General features: G+C 39.4%; 1 protein-coding gene across 1 annotated transcript in view; it reads right to left on the reverse strand.

Annotated features, from left to right (window-relative positions):
• Positions 1 to 25,078, reverse strand: part of GUCY1A2 (guanylate cyclase 1 soluble subunit alpha 2) — a gene marked incomplete at its 5' end in the record, with an annotated part of 141,172 nt that overhangs the window by 24,248 nt on the left and 91,846 nt on the right. Inside the window, one exon of the mRNA XM_082277748.1 lies at positions 19,255 to 19,398. Within this exon, the coding sequence (XP_082133874.1) occupies positions 19,255 to 19,398 (144 nt within the window). The remainder of the gene's footprint in view (positions 1 to 19,254; positions 19,399 to 25,078) is intronic.

The raw sequence follows: 25,078 nt of genomic DNA on the forward strand, positions 1-25,078 counted from the left end.
TCTTTCAGATCTGTGGAGGCATTTAGTATGGTAGAGGCACTTAGTATGAGGAACTAAATCAGTCCAAGTAAAAATCTCAAAACATATTAAGTATAGATGCAAGGGCCTCAGCACAAACTCCATCAATCCACCGATCCTTTTCTGTTGCACTGATCTACTGGAAGAGCTGGCACACTTACTGTATCATGAGTGACAGGGGCAACAGCAAAAATAACCACATTAACATTGGCCTTTCAAACCTGTGACCATGAATTTAAAAATTTAGTTGCTAAAATTCTAATCAGTGACTGACATTCTATAACAATAAATACATTACCAAGTAAAAAAGTTATGGCTCTAATAGAAATGTTCAGGACTGAAATGTAAAATGAAAACAAGGCCATCTTTAATTAGAGCGGTAAGGCTCATAAAAGAAGAGATTCACTTACAGAAAAATGCTGTAGATGATCCTTGAACAAAACTAGTCAAAACATATTTAAGATTTCTCATTGCAAAAGTGTTTTAATCCCAGAAGCTTCCCAAATTAAGGGTTTGGCTTCATACACTCCAAAGCTGTAGCACGTTAAATTCTAATTGCTTCATAAAAGGTAGGCAGTGTGTGTACAAAAGATACTTGCAACAAAAGACTGCATTATGGTGTGTCTCAAAGCTCATTACAAAGCAGCTACTACAGTGGACTGTGTCTGATAAATCACCAAAATTTTTCTTCATTTAGTGTTACTTAGAAATTGATCTTGGTTTGTAAGCAAATTTACTTCTAGCAATCCCCATGGGAAAGATGAATAATGTTCAGACTACATGTTCCACAGACACCATTCCCTATTGTAGAATTGAGGAAAGAGTAATGAAAACTCTTTTCCTTTTCTCTGAAATAAATTAATTATTTTCAATAAAAATAAATGGGAGCTTTCTTCAAATCAGCAACCATCCAAATTCAGGCAGCTGAACTTAATATGCAAATTTGAGCAAAGAGAAGCAGATCTTCTCCTTTGAAATGTACATTTTATTAATGTCTGTCTAAATCAGAGAACAGTGTATCTCAAAAGGCATGCAGATTTTTTTACAAATTATGCTTATGTGTGAAGAACCTGCTAACAAGGTTCACATTAATCACGAGGAAATCTTGCCAAGCAAACACAAGTTCTTTGTATCTATAATTTCTGCCACACTAAGAAAGGCTATTTTTAAATTTGAAATACCTTTAGAGCTATTACCTGCACTGTACATTTCAGTGAGGCATACAGATTCCAAGCTGTGTTAAGAAAAGCTTGTTCAGATCTGACCCAGCATAGCCATAGAAACACAGCACTGCTGCTGGGTCAGCCCAAGGAGATGCAAGGACTGAACTGACACAAACCATGGCAGTGGTCAACACCCATAAAACATTGTCAGAACATGACAAATGAAGAGTAATAGCTTTCCAGCTTCCCTAGCTTCCAACCAGCTCTAACTCTGAGTCTTCTGAGGTAAAAATATATCACCTTCTACTGAGTTCCATGTTCTGTGATGCCCTCACTAGATTGTTATGACTGCTCAAACTAACTGCACAAACCTGAACAGGTAACTCTGAAATTTGCCTGTCCCTTAGTTCCAGCATATTTCTGGTTGTCTTTGTTTGCAGCAGATTTTTCAAAGCTATGCAGTGAGTGGATTCCTCAAATGTTCATGGGAGGACTGAAGGGAGGCTTTGTTGTAACCTTCAGGCACTAATTAATGGCAGCTTACTTGACTGCAGCTCCTCTTTCCTTGGTCTGCTCCCCTGGCTGCAAGTACAGGGCAATAATAAAACTGACCTCTAGCTCCACAGTAAGGCTCCCTTTTTTCCTCTACGTATCCTCCACTTCATTTAAATGAAGTAATTCATTACATACATACATTAGCATACAATGACTTTTTAAATAATCTTCATAAGAATGGAATCAGTTCTGCTCAGCCTGGAGATGTCTGGAAACCTTTCCCAAAAATGATTTCTAAAAGTAACGTTTTTGAAAATGTGCCATTTCTGTGGAGGTCACAAGTGGTGCTTCTGACGTCACCTCAGTGCAGTCCTAGAGAGCTTAAAACAGAAGGTAGCATCAAAGCACATGATTTAGCTCGCTGCTTTTCCACCCAGTTAGCCCTGTGCTGACACCCACAGCTGACAGCACGCTGCGGCAGATCTGGATTACACACAGAGCAGTGTTCAAACTTGTTAGTGAACTCTCACTGACTCAAAAGATGCCTGGAAAAGGATTTGGGTCAAAGGCAGCGTAGAACAGCAGAGGGCAATGCAACCTGGTAAGCAGACAGTATGCTGTGGGATGCTTAAGATGCCTGTGTTTAAGGAGAGCAGCAATTGGGAAGAGGGACCTATGGCAGTTAAGGGTGTGACACAAGATAAAACACAGGCCTCCTTCAAGACTGTTGTGGGTTGGGTTTGTAACCGGGCAGAAACACCAATTTAGTGTAGTGGTTTGGTCCAAAATACTCATTACTCTTTATCTGCTGTGAGATAAGAATTAGGAGAAATGCAAAGCAGGCACCAAACTTGAAAGAATATAAAGAAGTTTATTAACAGACCTAAAAGAGGGAAAAAAAAATTATACCACCTTCAAAACTCTCCTCCTCCCCCCACCTTCCTCCCTTCTCCCACTGACAATGTAAAAAGACAACCCTTGAGATGTTCAGTCTGTTACCACTTCCATAATAACCTTGTTCAGTCCATTTAGAAAGAGAAGTCTCTTCTTGCTCGTGCTATGAACACATTATCACACTGAGACAGCCGCCCACTTCCAAATATTGTTCAGTCCATTAAGGAAGAGGAGTCTCTCTGCTCGCATGTGAGTCCCTTCCCCCGACTTGCAGCTTTTCCCGCAACTGCTTTCGAGGGTCCACTCTTGAAGGTTTTTGGGTACAATTTTAAGGTTGAGCCGTTCAGAAACAAAAACAGAGGCCCTTCTCCTTCCCTGGGAGCAAAGGGTCTTCCTCATCTTCATCGTTAGGACTATCTCTGGGAGCATCTCTAGGAACTGAGGTTTCTCCTTTCCCATTTGGAGCAAAAGTCCTCATCTGGTCCATCTCTAGGAACTGAGGTTTTCTCCTTTCCCATTTGGAGCAAAAGTCCTCATCTGGTTCATCTCTAGGGACTGAGGTTTTCTCCTTTCCCGTTTGGAGCAAAAGTCCTCATCTGGTTCATCTCTCCCTGTCCAAACTTCTCATGAAATTACAGCTGCGTCAGCATCTGCCTATCTCAGTGCAGGTGCTTTTGCTTACGAGCTGAACACTCCACCCCCCATATCTTCATGGAATTACAACGGGATACTCTGATACATCATAGCTTCACAACAGAATTTCAGCTTTAAGCATCTCCTCTGTCTCTTCCCTCAGGTTTTCAGCTCTTCACAGCAGTAAAAGGGTTAATCTCACCTCGGCCTTGCAGCTTTGCAGCTGGAATGTTGAATTTTTCTTATCGCAGTGGAGAGGGGGGAGAGCCGAGCCGCTCCGGCTGCCCACGGCAAGGCAGTGGGGGGGGTTCCATGGCTGGAACAGGTCCATGGCTCCAGGATGGCCGTGGCCCGGCCCAGCCTGGCCCAAGCAGGGCCTGGCCGGGCCCGCTGGCCCCCACACGGGGCCCGCAGCCACCTGTGCCAGCGCCGGAAACGAGAGAGAGCTTGGGGGGAGTTTGCCTATTCTTAAATGTGGATCACAGAGGTGATCACAACTTTAAGTGGCTTAGAGAATTGTCCATATTCACACTGGCCAGCTGATAGGTTCTATCAGGTCCCAGAGGAAGCTGTAAGCACCCCTTAGCAAGGACATCCCTTCCGGGACTATGCTTGCTAACCTACGACAAAGACATTCATGGGAAGGACAACAACACATGTTTATCCACTCTAAACCACAGTAATCTTAAATGCTGTAGCTACCAAATCCTAAAGACCATAACCAATATGCCTGAGCATAACCATATGGAGTTAAAGAGAACCTCGCTTACAGAAAATTACTTAAAAGCAAAATTCAAGACAACAAAAGGAACAAGAGTGGAAGAGCATGGAGCAAGGGGACCAGTGACAGTTAAGTTTCGGTATGCTAAGCCCGTAGTGAAACTTGGCAGCAACAGAAAAAGATGCACATCTGTTTTTCATGCACCAGTAAGAATTCCAGATGTGTCACAGTATCCATGGGAAAACTGTAATTCCTCTAATAATACTGGGTTATAAAGGTATCAACTTCTGTTAATCCAAACTAATGAGAGAACAGAAGTCACATTGTCATTTTGGAACCTTGTCCAACTAAATTGACAATAGGCTCAGGAAGTAGTTGCATCTGAATTATTCATAATATTGTCATTACAGTCTAAGACAAATCCAGAGATGGACTTAGAAAAGTTTGCAGAGTAAATTCAAATGAATGCTTTTCATAGATGGCAACCCCCACCTCTCCCCATATTCACATATGCATAGACCCACATCCTACCAAGGAAGCCACAATTCCAGTTAAAGATTGGCTCTTTGCTGGTGTTCTTGGAAAGAAAGCAAGAGAAAAACTGGTATTACAGACCTCTCAGAAATTTCCACAAATTTCAGTGCTTTCTACAGCCTGTAAACCTGCTATTCAATTCTTCTGCATGCAGATTTGCTGTTCAGAGGTGTCTTTCCTATTGGCTTTTTGCTCCTTTTCCATTTCTGTGGAGGAGAGAGGGAATGTATACACAGAAAAACTTTCAGGAAGCCATCAGGGTTCCATATATCTTTCTGGTCTTCAGAAGACCAAACTAAAAGCAGTCATCTGGTGCAATTTGGTCGTAGCTCCAAACAGAGGTATTTATAACCTAATTTTTTGGAGTTCAGATGCCCACTAAACATACATGAGCTTATAAAACATGTCTTTATTTCTCACTTTCCAAATTCTCAGAAAAACTTTTTGATTCTTCTTGCAAAACATTGTTTAAAACTTAGATTTCATGTTAATATTAGTGTTATGTGGGCTGTGCAACAATGATCCTTGCTGTTAGGGTTAGCAAGAAAATTCCATTTTGTACACATTACATGTTTTAAACATCTTTTCTGAGAAACAAAACTGAAATGACAAAACAATGACAGGCTCAAGAACAGCCACTATCCTATTTGGGGCTTAATGGTACTCCCTAGTATGGAGTGTGGGATGTTCACCTTTTTCTAATGTAAGCCACAGAGACTAAGCTTGGTTTTCCTCACTCCCCTTAAACACTGGCTGCTCTTAATAACTTTTTGTGTTACCAGAAATGCCATCCTAATCTATTAAAAAAACATTAAATCTAATGCATTTTACAGTAAAGATTGGTTTAATATGAGAAAAATATTTCACCAGAAACAAACAAAAAAAGAAACCTCAGAAAGCTCTTCTAACAGAACTGTCAAAACCAGCAACAAGCATGACATACACCTAATTCCCACTTCTAAGTGAAGGGAAGTGGAGCCCCACACTACCACTATCCAGGATGCAACGGTCAGCCTCACTGAAAACCAGACTGGAAACTCTGAACTGTCTTATAGATTGCAGTTTGTAGCGTGTGGCTCCCTAAGTTTGTGAGGACCTAACTGGAGAGACAGTTCTACTGCGAGAACAGCCCTTCTCCATTCTGCAAAAGGTACATTTGCAAACAATCACTTTGATTCTGAATGGCTGTTCATTTCTTTTTAGTCAACAACAATCAGACCAAAAACCTTAATGTGTTTGCAAGGGAACAGATCTTAGCAAAATTAATCTCATTTCCTTTGAACAATAGTCTTCGTGTGTGAACAAGAGTAGGCTTTATTATTTAGCTATTTGCCATTCATTTTCATGCCTCAAAAGCTTTGCTTCTGTCCAGAGAGCAAGAACATCACATAATTTAGGTAACCAATACACACAATGCAACAAATGACAAACATCAAGGAAGAGCTCATGAAAAACTAGAAGGCTAAAAATTCTTTGGCAAATGCTCAAAAATAATGAAAGCTCTGAGAACAGAAGAAGGCTGTTATGGTGTCCTCAATATGTTTATGACTAGCAATTTCATAAGCTTCCTATGAGTCTGCTGAGGAGGAAATGGCAGTGTATAAACAAATCATGAAGACATGGTCTAGTGGTGAACTTGGCAGTGCTGGGTTAACAGCTGGACTTGATCTTAAAGGTCATTCCCAACCTAAATGATTCCATAACATCCTATTCCATTCTACAAAAATCTGTAGGATAACCACACTGAAATAGATACCGTGGTCTCAGTCATAGCAGACAGAAGTTTTGTTGGTTTTGTTATCTGACCTATCCTAGCTATTAAATATGTCATTCCTTCAGAAAAAGGAGTTGACATTTAGCTGCAGAGATCTGTGACTAGGAACAGGCAATAAATTAGATAAGAATGTTGGAACAACTGTAGTGAATCAGACCAAAAGACCATCTAGTCCAGTACTGTGGCCTTGGAAGCAGACATAACAGAGAGCCCAGTATGCAATAGATGGTACCCTGGAGACAAATGGGGCTAAAATGAAGGACTCACTGAAGCCTGTGAAGATTTTTTTCTAGACATGATAGAGCAAAGGTTCCAGGGAGTGCCAAACAGGATGCAGTCATGCTTTGTTCTCATCAAAGGTTAAGAAAAGTGAGACTGCAAATCTGAACATCAAATAGCTTCCTGTGAGATGTGAAGTTTTGTGATACACACATCTAGAAATAAAACCTCTAAGTTTGAACTCCATGTCATCTTTAATTTTTACCTTTGGAAAAGTTACTATTCACAGTGAAAAGGAAACTGATATTTTGGAGTTCAAAATAATAAAACTATCTTCATCTTACAAAAACACCTTGTCCATGCTAAAATTAGCATGTATTGAAATTAAATTAATTAGTGTTTCAGAGTTTATATAGGAAAAGGGTCACTAATTTTCATATTGTCTTGGTGAATATAAGCTAAGAATAACCACCCTGAGCAAACTCTTGAAGAAAAATAGATGGCAATATAGAGAAGAAACTGTTCCATCTTTCCGTACATATATATATATATATATATATATATATATATATATCCCTTTCAGTATCTATAAACTGATGGTCAGAAATGACAGTTTCACCTCAGGAAATCAAAGTCCAAACAAAGGCAGCTAAATGCAAAAAGATTTTCTACTCAAGTAAAAAGGACTTGAATTCAGGTCCCAAACCACTCACATGTACAAAGGTATAGTTAGATAACCAGGTTTGAAATTATCTATAAACTCTGGACTGTATTTGATTAAATAAATAGGTATTTTGGTCAAAAAGACATCTGAATAATGGACATGTTCTCTGGGTTCAAGCAATCAGCGTGCTGTGAGATGATCACATTTTCAAAACATTATAAGGAAGGTGCAGTAACCAAGTAGTGAAGATGGCATATAAAACCAGGTCTGAAAAGTGGGAAAGATAAAAAAACATACACAGATGCCAACTGAAATAAATAAACACACAAATAAATAAAAGATCAAAGTCCTATAACCAGGGACTATAAATACAACTTTTTGAGTATACTATCTGCTTTAAAGTTCAGAGTGTGTAGTGGTTTTCATTGTTCTACTTGAGATGACCCCCAGATGCCTGATTTTCAGACCACAAAGCTCAATTATTTTCTATCATAACACCTTGAGATCATAGCATTTACTAAAAAAACCCCCACAGAAACACTTATTGGAATAATGTGTCATTTCGTATTATATATTTGTTGTCACTGTCATAGATCAGCTGAGAAAAAGAAATGACTTCTTCAAGTTAAGGTTTTGCAACAGACTGCTTCTTTTAAGTAAATCATATTGATACTCCCAAGGGAAACAATAACTCTAATTCTGCAAAGTGTTGCTTGTGGCTACAGAGTGGGCACCACTAAGGAGAAATGACAGCAGTAAAGCAGTAAAAAGAGCAGTTAGCCCCTTTCCCAAAGAACTATATGGCAGTTAAAAAATCTCCCTATTTTTAGGATTCTTCTTCTTCTTCTGGTAAAGGTTTTTACTGATTTTCTTCATCCATTTTTTTAAATGCAGCACAAATGGACCTACTACAAAGTAAGCTGTCACAGAAAGAAAAACAGGTATTCTACAGAGAGATGATAGAAAAGATACTTTTTTTTAAAGGCACATAGGGATTTAATTACTCACTTTCCATTAAAATCTTTCTAAGAGGTGTCACTACTTCTACAGAAAAGTGAAAGTATACGCTGTTGTAAAGAAGATGTTATGTCTCCCAGATGAACATCAAATTTTAACAATATAAATATATCATCACATTACTTGGGCCAGAATAACTAAAGAGCTCATTAAAGTCTGTATCTGCATGGCTGGGAAGCAGCCTTGCTGAAAGGGATCTGGGGGTCCTGGTGGACAAGCTGGCAGGGTCAGCACTGCACTGCTGCAGCAACAAAGGCGCTGGATCCTGGGCTGCATCTGCAGGGGCATTGCTGGCAGAGACAGAGACATCACCACCCCACTCTGCTCAGCCTTTGTCAGGCTGCACCAGAGCACCGTGCCCAGCGCTGGCCCCCACTGCTCAGAAAAGACACAGATAAACTGGAGTGTCCAAAGAAAACACATGAAGATGACCACAGGGCTGGGAAACCTGCCCTGTGAGGGAAGCCTGAAGGAGTTAGGCCTTTTCTCCCTCAGAAGAGACACCTAAGGGAGGAAACTCATCACAGTATTCCAGTACTTAAAGGGCAGCTACAAACAAGACAGAGACTCTTGGAGGACACAAGAACATGACAAGGGGTGATGGGTACAACTTGCATCAGGAGAGGTTTCACCTCAACATAAGAAAGAAATTTTTTACAGTGAGAACAATCAATCACTGCAACAACATCCCTAAGGATGTGGTGAAGTCCCCATCAGTGGAGGTGTTCAAGCTGCCCTTGGACAGGTTGCTCAATCATGTCATCTGGGCACAAAAAGTTGGACCAGCTGTTCTTCTGAGATCCTTTACAGCCTCAAAGGTTGTTCTATGATTTTGTGACTTTTGATAACTTTGTTCTAATCAGTTTTTGTCATTTTAGATATTAAAATAATGGTGAAAGGCTTGACCAGTATTAGAATATTAAGCTAAATGCCAAGAATCATCTTACTCATCTAGGAAAACTATATCTCAGCAAGAAATTTCCAGGGCCTTTTGCTTTATGGTATGGAGATTTTGCAGAAGGGAAAAATGGGATCTCAGAAATACATCTCTTCCCATCTTCCTTCTCAGGGTTGATTCTTTTTCCTGAAACAAAGTTCCAAAGTAGATAAAAATCAGGTCTTTCTTCAGGAAAATGATCACTTCAATCCTTCCAAGTTCTGCCAGGTGGAGAAATGCCTGTACATTCTAATCCACTTTTATTTATACCACTTTCCCCTTTCTTTTTATTGATGCAATCAAATAGGTCACATGGTAGGACTAAGCAACCTCAGATTATTTGTGCCTTGTTTTCCCTCCTCCATTCAAAACTAATGTTTTTGCCTCTCCTCTCTTTTCAAAATACTAAAGCAAAACCACAATCCAATACAAATATGGGAATTGTTTTGCTAAAAGAAAAGTTCAGATTATTCAATATAAAGTCTTTGAAGAGGATTATTTGCATTGAATTACTTTTACACTAGTTCAGACTTAAAAGAGGTATTTGAACAGAAAAGGCTGTTGCAAATTCCTCTCTGAAGTATTGGCATTTTTTCCAAAATACTCTACGTCTCATATGAAAGGAAGCTGAAATACCATGAAACATTTAGTTTATGGATTTATTTATGACAGGAAACGCATTCTTCCTTAGGGAACTAAACTATTCTGAAACTGTTGAACAATGTTGCTGAACTTGTCAGCTTCAAACAGAAGGCCAAGGATAATCCTCCAGCATCCACCCCCCATCTGAACTGTTCCCTCAAATATAGCACAGTGTAATGACTCACTGTTTAGCTCAGAATAATGACAACAGTTGTGCCATAGAGTTTTTTAACTGGTGCTTAAAACTGCAGACTTTCTTCTCTGAGCTGGGCATGTTGGAGAGAACGGGGGAAGCCAAGTAGCAAACGGCCAAATGCACTTTCTTCTTAAACTTGCAGAACAGAGCAGATGCTGGCAGCTGCTTCTGAAAATGCTGTAACTGTGGATGCCAGAGTATTGAGCCAGATCTGCATAAAGGTTAACATTTCTACAGGATTACCCAGTGGGGCTGAGAAAGACACTGATCTCCATGAGACAAGCCACGAGCAGCTCCTCTGGGACTCAGTGCAAGGCTCTGCTTGCAATCCAGGGTCAGGAAAGACAAGGACAACTGAGGTGCTCTTCACTGCATCATGAAAAAGCTTTGCATCTTTCCTCCAGTGAGCATAAGCCTCCCAGAAAATTTCTATGAAAGGGACAAGAACTAATAGGTCATGGAGAGGAGAACTATGCCCTTCAAATATGTAAAGGAAGTCATACAGTATAAAATAGTGCAGGCAGCTCAGATCTATTTTTTTTGCTTTTTGTATTTCCAGTTACACCTTATCCAAAACTACTCATGCAGTAGCAGACAAGGGAGAGGGAAGAAGCAGTAGAAGGGACGAGGCCCTTTCTTGAATCTTTTTCTCCAGACTGCATCTGGATGAAAGAAGAAGGAGCTGTGTTAGCACTGTCACCTAACCCATGGGCGCCCAAGCTGCATTATCTGGGATATATAGATATATGTGTTACTTTAGCACACTGCAGATATAACACCATCTCTTTCTTCTAGTGGAGGGCCAAACCAAAGGACGAGGTAGATTTGCCCTACTCACTGCCAAAACCTACAATTTATGGTACACTGTGACTCCAGATAAAGTAAACCATTTGGATTAGGTGACTAAACTGTTTGGACCCTTGGAAGAGAGACAGAAACTGGGTATCAGGGATTTAATGGTACTTCTGAAACAACAATATTGTCCAGTTTAGAAAAGACAATGTACATAACTGAGATTACAATAGTAAATAAATATCACTAGCTTCCTTATTTTCAAGCAGGCAGACCACAAAGCAGGTGCTGACAGCTCAGCCACTGAAGGGAAAGGCAGATACTGTAGCAATGCAGCACACGTAGCAGCCACCTGAAAGCATCTCAGCAGCAGGAAACACAGACACTGAGATAGCAACCTCCTCTACAGCTTCAAAGGGCATGGCATTTTCATCTCTGCAGCTCCCTCTGAGGCCTCTGGGATCACCTGTGCCTATTAACCCAGTGAGGTAGCAATTCAAGCCTAGCATTTTCTGGTCATGCTTACTGCGTAAAAGCCAATCAAGCATTATTTTTATGCATAGCCTGTGCTTGTTTCTGAGTGTATTACTGCTTATCTTCTGTGAGTCCTCGTAGGTTTGTGTATTCTCATATCACTACTTTTATCAATTTTTGTGTAATATTTTTCATCTCTTCTCCATCTCAGGAGATAAGAAAAAATACTCTCGTAGTATGGTGGAAACCTGACTTTTTAAATTTTGTATGACAGGAAGACATACTGATGGAAGAAGAGAACATACATTTGGGACTTAGGAGAAATAAAATTTTGCTACTCAGCTACCCTGGATTCCCTAGCTCAGTTCTTTAAACATTCATGAATTATTTCAAATTATATGGTTTTATGTCTCTATTATATATAAATATATAACATCATTGTACATGCTGCAATTCTAACTTTAGATTTTTGTCCCTTCTTCCCTTCATAAAGATGCAGCAATATCAACCTTCTGAAATGCTGTATACACCACAGATTTAATTATTTATTCACCTGGTGGGTTGTGTTTCTACTGTTATTATTGCTTATTTTTTGTCTGCACAAAGAGTCAATGTACAATAACAACAACAGAAAATTTCGGCTTCAGCATGGGAGTCCTGCACTGACTGTAACAGTCAAAGCCAGAATGTGAAGTTCTGGCAGCTGCAAAAAATGTCCCAACCCAAGCCCGGGGGCAAAACAGTATCATAGGATATCTTCCATCCTAGGTAAATGAGAATGCAGTGGTCTTTTTCTTCATAAAGAACACAAGTTCAATGCTTTACTCTCTTTAAAGTTCTGGGGTTTTTTTCCCCCAGGTCATTTTCCCAGTAACTACTGGTATTTAGTACTCTGAAGCCAGTTTTGATCAGTAATTTAACAAAATCTGGTGGATATGCCTGATGATTTTTTTTTTTAATCATAAAGCGTTCTCAGCCAAAAAGTGTTTTCTATGGAAAATTCCCAACCAGTTCTACTATGAGCCAGACATCTGGAGTATTAGTTGGAGGCGTTTGTGTCTGGAATGACTGCTGAACCGTGAGAGATGTCACACCGTGACCTTAAAGCTAACCCCACAACCCAGCTGCATATCCTGTGGCCCCTGCAGGGATTTAAACCTTGAAATCCTTGCTGGTTTTCCCTGCGCATGTGCTTATAGCACCTAGAGAAGGAAATGAAACTATCTGCTCACTGTGAGACACCAGGACAAAGCTACAAGTTAGGTGCAGCCATCATAGCAAGGTTTAGTCTCCCCTGAGGAACAGGAAATATGACTGAATTACAGAGGCGTTTCCATATGCAGCTAAATCTACATACTGTGAGTCACAAAGAGCTGTGAACATGTAGTAATCACTGTGAACTAATAAACAGTGGGAAAGTTCACAAGCTGCCCTGGATAACTGCCCTGGTTTCTACAAGTATGCTTTATCTCTGCCACAGGGACAAGTATAGATGGAATGGCACTTGTGTTTCCTATTTGCCACAGAGGAATGTCAGAGAACACATGGCATGAGAATAGAATGGCTGGGTCTAATGACAAAACCTCTTCTCAGCTGATCTTCACATTATTAATTAACTCCCTGCTTGTCTTTTAGGTCTCTTTCCCCCAGCAGTCAGAAAAAAAAAAAAAAATCATAGCTTTCTAAGTTATTCAAATTGGGCTTACACTGGGTTACCAATCCCAATATCATGCCTCTGCCTGGACAGGCTGATCCTTATGTTGTGCAGAGTCAAGTCCTAGCAGCTTTGAAAATCTACCTTTGTCATTCTCTGCAGACTTTACTAAGAGCTGTGTGCCATCTGAAAGAATGACCAACCATTTGGGAAACTTCCCTCTTCAGCAGACTACGTGCCAGTCTAATTTTTCAGACCATATTCTCACACAAAGCTGCTGCTGTGCACCCACTAGTCCTGTAAACCCCACTTTGCCTTGTTACTGCAACACATGCAGTAACGCTGTCCTACAGTGGGTGTAACATATGATTGTACATGACAAAATTCCTTCAAAAGAAAAGAAGTTGCAAATAATGGGTGTGGTTTTGGGGTTTTAAAGATGATTATTAAAATCACACAAAAGGAAGAAATTGAGTGAAAATGACTAGAGGGCTGAGGAAAATGAGTTTTCCCTTAGAGTAGTTTAAGGAAACTTGCAATTTCCCACATGCCTGGGGATATGTGCTTCAATCAGCTCCTCTCATTTTGCATTTCCAAAGGCACTGGGCTAAGCTGAGGAAGTGCAATTGTGAACTATCCCAAGTCCAGGGAATTGTCACCTGGGATGACTTTGCCTCACCATCTCCCAAGCATGCTGTCAAGAAAAAGTACCAAGCTTCCCTGACATGCAGCTCTGAATTGCTCCCCAAAGCTGCTGAGATGCTCTAATGCTGGTAAACCTGTGAAACTACAAGCTCTTGAAAGTCTCTTAATGCACAGGTTTCTTTTGTGGAACTGTTTCTGATTTTTACCTTTAACACAAGGATATTTCTAATTTGAAGTTCTGCAGGCTGCAGTGGGGTATTCTATACCTTCTAGAGTCTGATGTAGACATTAGGTACAAGGCAAAGTTGCTAGGAGACCACAGATGGAGCAAGGAGCATTGCAGTAACGCAGCAGCTTTTCACACAGGGCTGATGAGAACGCCTGCATCAGCAGTCAGCCCTTCACAACTTGAAACAAACCAGACAACCTTTTGCTGCTTACGTAAAGATGCACATTTGGTGAGGACCATTAAATTGCTACAAAACAAGTACACCACAACCTGAATAATAAGCAAGGCAAGAAACACTGAAAAGGATTACACAGATAACACTTGCTACTCTCCCTCATTTTTGGGAATGGCCCCTTCACTTAGAAAACAAAAATCCCATTTATACAAACACATGTTGGCGCTTCCTACTTGTGTCCTGGACCCAAGTGGCATATCACTGAAATACAAAGGGGAATACTTAATGAACCAGCAGAAGATACTGTGCACTCTAAAATTCATTGCCCATTTCCAAGTTATTTAGAAAAGTGTGTCACTCACTGTGGCCATAAGCCATTACAATCCACAGAGCCCTTTTGACTCTTCTGTGCCCTTACTCATGAGTCAGAGTTCATGCTAATTAAAATTTACCACTTGGCAAGCAGAGATTAGAGGTTTATCAAATTCAGGCTTTCATTGTTCCAGTCATTCCATCACAGGTATTTAAATAGACAACATAAACCAAAACTAATGCAGCTGCATGGCTGTAAGGTCACAGATCTTAGACATGCTAATGGTCCCACCCATAAAGCATTATTTGTCACCTGTATATGGAAAGTTGAAGTATAGAAAATCTGGATCACATCTAAAATTCAAATGGAAAAGCTGTGACTGAACAAAGCCGTGAAACTGTGTTTCAGTTCAGCTCCTTCCAGTGGGATCATCCATCTTGAGAGGTCATTAACCTGTTCACTGCTGAGGTAGAACTTACCTGACAAATATTAATTCATATATTTCATTATAGACACTGAAAGAATATCAGATGAATACAGACTAAATTTATTCTCTTCATTTAAGAGGGAGCTACAGTAGCAAGTTTAGCTGTACCTGTTCACATTGTCAGTGTTTGAAATTAGATGATGTTAATGCCTACACTGTTTGAGTGCAGCTTACAAATCCAGTAATAAAATAGCTTTGGCAACGGACATCTGAAAGTTAGAAGCTTCAAGTGTGTCAAGTACTCTATCTTGATAACAAAGAAACAACTGAGCCAAGTACCAGATTATGTGCTGTGCAAACACAAGGTCCCATCTACCTCACCTGAGAATAAATGAAGCCAGTATCAGCTAGAAATTTTCTGCACTACTCTATTTAGAGTACTTCACATACCAGGCATTAGAAAGTGAGCAAAAAGAAAGGTGAGGGTATGTATTTGCTTCAGTTTGTGATTACAGTATTTATAGGTCTAATTCTCATGTTATGGTAACATAAATAATTTGAAAGATACATGACATTTTTCTGCTGTAGCAAAACATTTTACAACGTGTTTCGAATTGCTGTGGTAGGGCTTAACCTTTATGTTTTAGACAAGAACACCTGCACACAACTAATCTAGATAATTGTAGTTAATTTCAGCAGCTTCATGTAAATCATTTACTTTTCCTCTGTGAGTTCCCAGCTCTTATCTCTTCATGACCCTATTACACACACCTTCATACACCACAAAAATAAGCAGATAATTTTCTCTCGGGAAATCTCATTAGTAGAAACTAGGTATGTTCTGCCACAGCAGCCCTTTTGGAAAAAAAAAACTGAAAAGGAGGTCTTTGTCTTTCTTTGGGATATACACTGCACATTGATTAATTAGGTAAGATTTGAAGCATGATAAAAAGTTATCCCAGCATTAACATTCTACAGGAATCCTGTATCTGCATTGCAACCTTTCACTGAAGGTCGATGGCCTGCAGAATTCTTCTTACAGTATTATCTCTAGCTATTAAAATTAATGTAATTCCACTTTATCTAAAAAAAAGTAGTAAAATATGAAGCACATCCTAAACTCAAGTAACACTCACTTAAATGTAGGAGGCAATTTTAAGTCAATATTTTCAGACTAAAGTCATAAAGCACTATATATAATTAGTTGTACAAAATGTAAATCAAAGGAGTGCTTCCAGACTAAAATTCTACGCTGAAAGGATAAAAATGTATATCAAATTCTACACACAGTGTCTGCAGCAAAAGTCCCTCTTTTGTACTAAGGCCTTGGCTCATTCTAAAGTAATGGGATTTTGCCTCTAGTAGAACTGAGTTTAAAAAAATCACACAGGGACTTGAAGCCTTCTCCATCACTCACAGGGGGATGATCAGCCCATTTTCTGTTACAAATATTTCTTTCTAGGAGGGCAGGCTGTGTTCCAACACTGGTGATAGGATTTGTGGGTTTTGCCATAATACAGTTCGCTCTCTCTCTGCAAAACAACAGTTTCTCATTACCCTTTGAGTCACAGGCTTTTCACCCAGGTATAAGGAGTGCAGGCTCAGAGTCTCCATCCTGCTCATGCATTTGTGCTGCCTCTGGCTCTGCTGGAAGTACCAAATGCCTGAGTATATGTCAGCTGCACACCATGGTGCTCTCATCAGCCTGCTACGAGCTCTAAGAGCAGGGAGCGTCATCTGGATATAAACCAGACCTGCTTCATACACCTGGCCACCATTCTGAGGTTCATCACTGCTTACTGCCCCCACGAGCATTGCTCTAAGGGGCAAATTTTTCATAAAGTGCAAATGGTTGTACAAACAAGTTATTTTTGTGATCTCTACAATGAAAACCTTCATATGATAACTGAGTACGCAGACAGCAAGCCTCATTTGCTCATCTGCTAATGCACTTTATAGGTGAAAATCTTATCCTAAATTCCTGTTTATGTGATATGGTATTTTTTTAATTTATTGATTTACTTTTTCATCCTAACTTTTTGAGACTTTGTGTCACTTAATAAGATATCCACTGCTATCACATTTCAAGAACTACAAAAAGTAAATCCTTGTATTCTGGTGAATTCAGCCTTGAGATGACAACAAAATATATCCATCAAAGTATTTTAGAAAATACATATATTCTATAAACCATGATCATAAAGTTAGACATATCAAACTGAGTAACCATCAGTAATGTAACAAAACAGTGTTGTTTACTCCTGAGATCAGAAGGCAGGGACCTCCTATTTGTAGGAACTATGTTTTGAAAAATTGCCTTCTCTGACTTTTTCAAAATGGCTTTTACACTGCTCTGAAGAATAAAGTCACAATTCAGTCGCAGCAAATCATGAAAGATGTCAAAGTTATTAAATATTGGGCATGAGGAAAGGTGCCCTTTGATTTCAGATTCTTTTCAAATACCCAAATACTGATGAAGGTTTTTCAGCATAATAGAACAAAATCTGCATTAGGATTTTTTATCCTACACACTTGTCAAGGACTCAGAAAATGTGACTTACACTTGTTAACATGAATCACAGATAAGAATTAAGATCAAAATACAGTCAAAACCCTGCATTTGTTTTGCCAGGTGTATCAACAGGACCGTTCAAAGCACCCACAATACAGTACAATTGAATTTGCTGTTTAAAAGTCAGGCCACATATAAATACCCTATAGACTACATTGCGTACTTTGTTCTTAATGTTAATTAATATTTATAGATTTTATTGAAAAGGCTTAATTGCAAAGGCTGTCACGCCAAGGTTCTGAGCTGAGTCCGTAGTAATTTTTATGGATACTTAGGGGTTTCTTGAATGCCAAGTAAGTCCACCTCCTGACTGCACACAGGACAACTTAAAAGTTAAGCATTTATTTAAGAGCATTTTCCAAGAGCTTAAACACATACAGGCTTGGGGCCATGACCACTTTCCTGTGAAGCTCATTCGAGCGCTTGACCACATTTTCCTTATATCCAACCTGAACTTCCCCTGATGCTGCTTTAAGACATTTTTATGCAAATGGAACTTTCGCTAATGGGAATCTGTGGCACAATGGGCCCCTTCATGTTTTTTTGAGGGAAAAACTGCCAACTAATGAAAATAGGGGTCACTCTAGCCAATTTAACATTGGCTGGAAGGCAAAAGTCATGCCAACTGAATTTAGAAATAGTGAGTACGCTTCTAACTGTGATGATCATTGACATAGCCACTAGGAAAAACTATGCATTCCTTGCCATTTGTAGCAGGACTCATGTGACAGAGTGTAGAAGCTCACAGCAAAGACATCCACATTTAGGTTAGGTCCATAGATTTTCCTTACAGACAACTGAAAAAGCACACGTTTTTAGGGCATGATTCATCTCATCCTAGAGTAGACACCTAAACTAGGACAAACTAAAGTAGACTTCGCCCAAAGTCCTTACTGCAATAGTTTACAGGGTAAATATATCCATGTGAGATTTTAAAACAAATCAGAATATGCCTCTATCAAAGATGAGCCTTATTTCTAAGCACAATTTTAGGTTATGTACAAAGGTAACAACATTCTACAATATCACCATCCCTCCTGCCCTGAAATCTATTACACCTAAAGCTGAAGACAGGACAATTAAGAAATGATGATGAGCTTCTCAGTACCTCTACTTTCAGTTTAAGTATGATGAACTGACTTTTTTCTTCTGAATTCTAAAGGAAGTTTATTAGCACTATTTGAAAATATTTGGTTATTCCCAGCATTTTATTCTACACATTTTTCCTCTGAAATGTCTTTATAGTCTTTATTTTACAGGTTTTCTTATGCAGACAGTGAAAATATGAGGACTTTTCTGAAAAGTAATGCTTGGTAATGAAAACAGTCACAAAAAGTGAGTTTCAGAATAAAACATACACCTTCAAAATTTCCCTACAATTGCAGCAGTGACTCAAAAGAAAGTGAAAATATGAAGAAGCTCTGGAAGACAGCTCTCCCAGCATGTACCAGTGTAGTTAGCATATATTAATCAGCTATAGTTATTGGAAAAATAAATAAAATCAATCAAAAATGCATATTTTAGTAGCATTAAATTAACATCTGTTTGAAATAGTCATACATCAAAACTGAAAATGCTATGTATTATGGTATCTTCAGGCAACCTTTGTCTTTTAATGCTTATTTTGTGTTCAGTGAATGTTCACATGACACTTTAAAAGAGTTTTCTTCAAGATCCATAGTCCAACACTCTTTTCAGAACGATATTCTTTTGAATATGTTGGTATAGGATCTAAAGCAGAACAGCAGAGGAACTTGATAATGTTACAAAAGGACATCTTGTTTTCCCCCTCCTGCTACCTCCTGTACCAAACCAGGGGAAGGAAATGGCATAGCATGGGAAGGAAGCATATTAACAATGAGGAAGAGCAGGCAGTCTACAGATCCTTCTTTTATGCAGGTTTACACCGACTTGGAAAAGAGGCATGTGGCCCATCAGAGCTGCAGACATACTGATGCAGCTGTAAATTCTCTAGTAATAAACAGATTTCTACAGACAGAACACAATGAAATGAATCAGGTCTGTGTATCACTGACTAGCTGGTAATGAAGAGCAAAGGGGGTTACCTTAATAGGGCTTCCATCTGGAGTGAGAACCTCTTCTGAAAGCTCCATCATCTTCAGTGCCATCAGGGCAATGGCTTTGGCATGACTAAGGCTTTTCTTATGGAGCCCTGCTGCAACACAGTACGCATCACCTATTGTTTCCACCTGCAGCAATCAGACAAACCGAGTGTCACAGTATGATAATGAGAGCAGAACCCCGCCATTAGGGCTGCAATCAAATACTGTTGCTTAAAACATGTGAGCAAAACATCCATAAATAAGCAATTAGACAAAAGAGCATAATTACCTGAGTCTGCAAACAGGTGCAGTCAAAACCCGACATGAAACAGCACAGTGGTTTATCACCATTATAACCAAAGAAGATCATCTAGAACAGTGTATGGCATCAGCTGAGATATGACAACATTTTCCCACAGCAGTAACACAGAAAATTGCATTTTCCTAAATAAGAAATTGCTTGCAGCTTCATTTCATACTATCCTGGCTGAGTTTGCTGTTGGGTAAGAATAGTGCTGCAGAACTGTAATTCATAATTAGTATTTGATATGCTACAAAATTTTATCAGGAAGAGAATTAGAAAAAGCAAAACATCACCATAAAAAACAGTGAAGACTATCTAACTCCTCATTAGTGGGTAGCTTTTCCTGGTATAATTTACAAACAGATGCTACTGCTACAGACTTCTGACTGCACCTTTCTCCCTTATTTTCAAATAAGATTTGGCGTCTCTCTCTACTATGCAGGCTATCTTACTCTGCATTCCCTACCTGCAGGCATGAAGTTCAGCAGACTGATCCCTCTGGTCTCTTCAGGCAGGCCTTACTGCTCTCTTATCCTGATTTTCTTTAAAAAGACCTGCCCCCCAGGAGTAACTGGGACCAAAATGAATTGCAGAAGCCCTCTGGCTCTGGATAAAGGCAGCCTGAGAAACACTGCAGACCTCAAGGTCTGCAGCTTTATTTACAGCATTGTGTTTTGCAGTCTGTTTGCTCACACATCGTAACATTCTCGCACAAAATCCATTAACATGGGCCCAAACAGACCTCAAGCATTAGTTTAGGTTTTGTGACATAACTAATCTGGCTTTCACCCTGCACACAACAGTACAAGAATGCCAGAAAATGCTTCAGCAAAGACTAGGGTGAGAAGAAAGCAAGCACTGAGAAAGGAGTTATTCAGAGAATAAATATAGCTGATTCTTCTCTCTGCAGAGAATCTACTAAGTAGTAGACTTGGACCTTCTCAGATTAATTTCCAGTCTTGATAAATTGGAAATAGTATCTCAATACAAATAGTACCTGAAAAAGTAAGCATTACATGTAAATGTACCCAGACCATGAACCGAGAACAGAAGTAAGAGCTAATACTTCCCATGACCAAACTTAATCTGCTGCAAGCCCACTGTGAAGTTTGCAACCTTAACCTTTCTGGCCGATTGTGCAGGAGGCCATAAATACAGATAAGAAGCTGAGGGTTTCTCATGAGCTGAGACAGCCATTAGAGCTCCTTCGACGCCATTGAAAGCTCCTAATAGCACATGGATGTAGAACAAAACATGTAGGAGCAATCCATATTGCTGTCTGCCTGCCTGTTTTACCCAAGCCAAATCTCAGGGTGTCTGTCCACAAGAAGCAGACACTACCAATGCCCTGCAGTTTAGGAGGTTGTTTTTCCAAAGGTAAATGGATGAGCAAGTATATTGCAATGGCTAGTGGAAATTGTAGAAACTGGGCAAAAAAATAAGCACAGTGAGAAGAAGTATCAGAAGTTAAAAAGACAGTTTGGAAGAAATAGATGGTAAAAAATTCTCTAAATTGGAAGGAAGAATTAGCAGAAATCCATTGTCATTCTTGAAAATCATGAATAAACATCAGTAGGAATAGATTCAAAGGGGTTACTACAGAAAGAGTTGCGTCTGTGATGCCAAATACAAAAATTAAATACAAATCCTGCTCCTTGTTGAATGACCTAATTTCAGAATGACTTTTCCACTAAAGTTGGTTGCATAGATCTGGGATCATATACTGTTCCAGCAGTGTTTAGACAAAACTACTTCTTTTGTTAGCTTCTTCCCCCTTGGAAATTTCCACAGCTGTAGTTTAACAGCTAAATTCACACACTGAATATACTGCACTACCAGAAAAATGGAACTGAAGCTGCCTCATGTTAATCTTTATATAAAAATAAAAATGATAATAACACCATTACTCTTTAAAGTGCTTGTCGCTATGGAGTTCATCTGACAGCAATACTGGAGAACCAGGGGAAGGACTAGGACTGCTTAGCCTGACCTGGTAGTTTAAACTGGATGTGATGAGTACTGACAAGGCTGTCTAATGGTTTACCATTCTGTGACCCTGTTTTCACTTCTAAGATTTTCTCCAGCTAAGCATTTAATCTGAAATTTTCATTATGAGTATCTCCACCCAGCTTTAACCTTGGTTCCCTCCTTCTCCAAAATCAGATTTGACAAATCTTCCAGAAGTTCCAGGAGTTCCTGTAATTCAGATTGTTCATGGCATTTTCATTTGGTCCACTTGTACGGAGTCATAAAATCATGGAATCATGTTGGTTGGGACACCTCAAGATTATCTAGTTTCAGCTCCCCTGCCATAGACAGAGACATCTTCCACTAGAGCAGGCTGCACAAAGCCCCATCCAGCCTGGGCTTGAACACTTCCAGGGATGGAGCATCCACAGCTTCTCTGGGCAACCTGGGCCAGTGTCTCAACACCTTCACTGTGAAGAATTCTCCCTTATATCAAATACAGTCACTTTTGGTTCATAACCAATGACTGTTGTCCTGTAACTACAGGCCTTGGTAAAATGTCTCTCTCCATCTTCCTTATAAGCCCCATTTATACACCAAAGGTCGCAACACGATCTTCTCTTTTCTAGGCTGAACAACCCAACTCCCTCAGCCCACCTTCACAGGAGAGGTGCTCCAGCCCTCTGGCCATTTTCATGGCCTCCTCTGGACTCACTCCAACAGATCCATGCCCTTTTTTTGCTTAGGACCCCAGAGCTGGAAGCAGCACTGCAGGTGGGGTCTCACCAGAGCAGAGCAGAGAGAATCACCTGCCTTGACTTGCTGGCCACATTTTTTTTTGATGCATCCTGGAGTATGGTTGGCTGTTTAGGCTGCAAGTGCACAATGGTGGCTCATGTCTAATTTTTCATCTACCAATATTCCCAAATCCTTCTTTGGAGGGATGGTCTCAATCCCCCAGCCCATATTAATACTGGGGATTGTCCTGACCCAGATGCAGAACATTCACTTGGCCTCGCTGAACTTCACTAGGGTAGGTGAGGACATTAAAACAGAGACTGCAGTAGGAGTGATACATTGCACTTCAGAACTCCAGGGCTCCTGAGTGACTCAGATGCACACAGGGAAGAAGGGAATTTCTCTTGTCTCAGCTGAAGAGTAGCAATTGGACTAGAAACACAAAGCACTGCTTATAGCTTGCTCCGAAGTGTCCTCTGGGTAGATCCTGAAACTGTGCACACCAGAGAACAACCTACTCCATAAATATTCAAGTAAGTATCAATAGGATTAAAAGAAAAGGCAGGCACTACTCAAAGTGTCTAAAAATGGCTGCACTCAGATCTATTTGATTTTCTTCAAGATGATGATATATATCAATAAAACTCCAGAGGAAATCTCTGCCATGTGATAAACTAGATTCTGAGTTTTTGACTTTGTAATGTGACTATTAAGATGCATTAGTAGTAGTACATTTGATTTTTATATCCTTCCTAGATACATATGCAGGAAAAGATATTTTCCTTTCAATCTTGTAAGACTGGAATGCCTTATCCCACTTCTTTTAAAAAATTAAATATATTCTGTTCGGAATATTAAAGCTGTTTTTGCATATGACTGACACTTTACCATTGATAAGATTTAGTATTATTTCTTCTAATTAAATCATCATTTCTTACTGCTGTTAGTAGTTCTAGCAACTCACTGATTGCCTGGCCTAATGTTACCAACTTCTCATCCCTTTTCACTGATTCATACTTACCATAGCCAGCTTCACTGGAGTTTTCATTAATTGGGAATTAATACACAGCACCACAGAAGAGAAATTGAACTTGGATTTCAGAATTAGACCAATCTTTAAAAACTGCACGATAGAATTTTATTCTTAACTAACAACTCAAGAATCCAGGAAATATTGCAGCTACTTACACTTACAAAACCCTCCTCTAGAGCCTTCTGTAACTCCCAAATCACTGGAAATGTCCAAATGTTTTCCAGTCAGGCCCTCAACAAATCCCATATTAAAGTTAATAATTATTTGAAGTGGTTGTGTGTACTCTACAGTTCAGGAAAACCTTCTAGACAGTTATCCCAACACCGCTGAATACTGAAGAGTGATAATGCGTAACACTTGCAGCAGGAAGTAAATATCTTCTGCTTTCAATAAGTCATTTTCTATATTCCCAGCTTCTGTTAGTCCTTGGTAGATACTTTACACATGCTTTAGATATGAACAGTATTTTTACAGAAGGTGAACCCCATAATAATTGTCTTACTGACACTTATTCTTAATCCATAACCATTTGAGATGGAATTTTGAGATGGAATTGAACTTGCAGATCAATTTGGTAGCACAGAAGTCAGAACGTAATTTCTCCAATTCTAATGTGTCCAGAGAACAGAGATTAATAACCTGATCCCTGGGCAGCTCCAACAGGTCTCTTCCAACTACCAGTAGCTAAACCTTGTGCTGTCTTATGTTATTAAACAGAGAAACTGGAAGTTTTAGCCAAATTATGTTCTGCGGGTATAAAGTCAGGGTGCTGTTTCAGTGGCAGTTTTTAAGGGAAAAGGTGGTGCATTGAAGTAACATCCCTGCTTTCAATCCTTCCTCATGAATTCATGAATATGCACCAGTCATTATGTTTGTGAACTTCTAGAAGGAAGGAAGGAAAACTGAAGTGTCACACTTCATTTTACAGAGTGACACACATGGGGCAGAGATACCATTCTGTAAGTGAAACTTGAAATGGCAGGCTAAAGATTTTTCATCTAAAATATTCAGGAATTCAAATAGTCTAATGAGTCTTACTTGGAACCTTTTTCAAAGCACAGCTTGGAAATAAACATAAAAAATGTAATTGCAGGGGTCACTCTGTGGCTATCCTAATCTGGAATTCCTACTGCAATCAGAAATATTAAATACATTGAAAGAAATAGCTGGAGGGAGAATTGGCTCTAGTTTTAGTCCCGTCTCTCTCAGCAGGTATCTTGTGAAAGCCTAATATACAATTAGTATTAGAACTATTACAATGGAGTACTCATTACTTTTTTTTTCATGTAAGAGACATAAATAAGTCTATGTGCAGTTTGTGTGTGTGGTTTTTTTGGGTTAAATTATACTCATATCAATAAGGCTTCTCTGTTTACAATCAAAATGAAATACATACAAAAAATGGGTCTGAAAATTCAAAAACTGCTGTCTCTTTTCAGGAAGAAAACCTATCTTTAACAGCATGTCTTTTGTAGATCCTTAGCCTTCCTCTGAAGGGTGCTTGTGTAGTATTGTTTTCATCTCCAAAATACTCACAGGGCTGCATAGGTATTTATTATCTCACTTGTAAGGGCTGTAATATTTAGTACCCATTTAACCTAAAATAATTTATGTCACTGTCCCTTATAGCCTGTTCAACGGCGGTTTTTTCAATGTAAATTGGAAATAAAAAGTTAAGACTGCCTTCCAGTTCAGGATGCAGAGCTATGGGATACTCCTGTTACACACAGATGACCAGAATATAGGATTACTTTGGAAAGCAAATATGTAAGAATTGTATATCA

The sequence above is a fragment of the Coloeus monedula genome, assembly GCF_965178545.1.
Source record: "Coloeus monedula genome assembly, chromosome: 3".
Classification (NCBI taxonomy): Eukaryota; Metazoa; Chordata; class Aves; order Passeriformes; family Corvidae; genus Coloeus; species Coloeus monedula.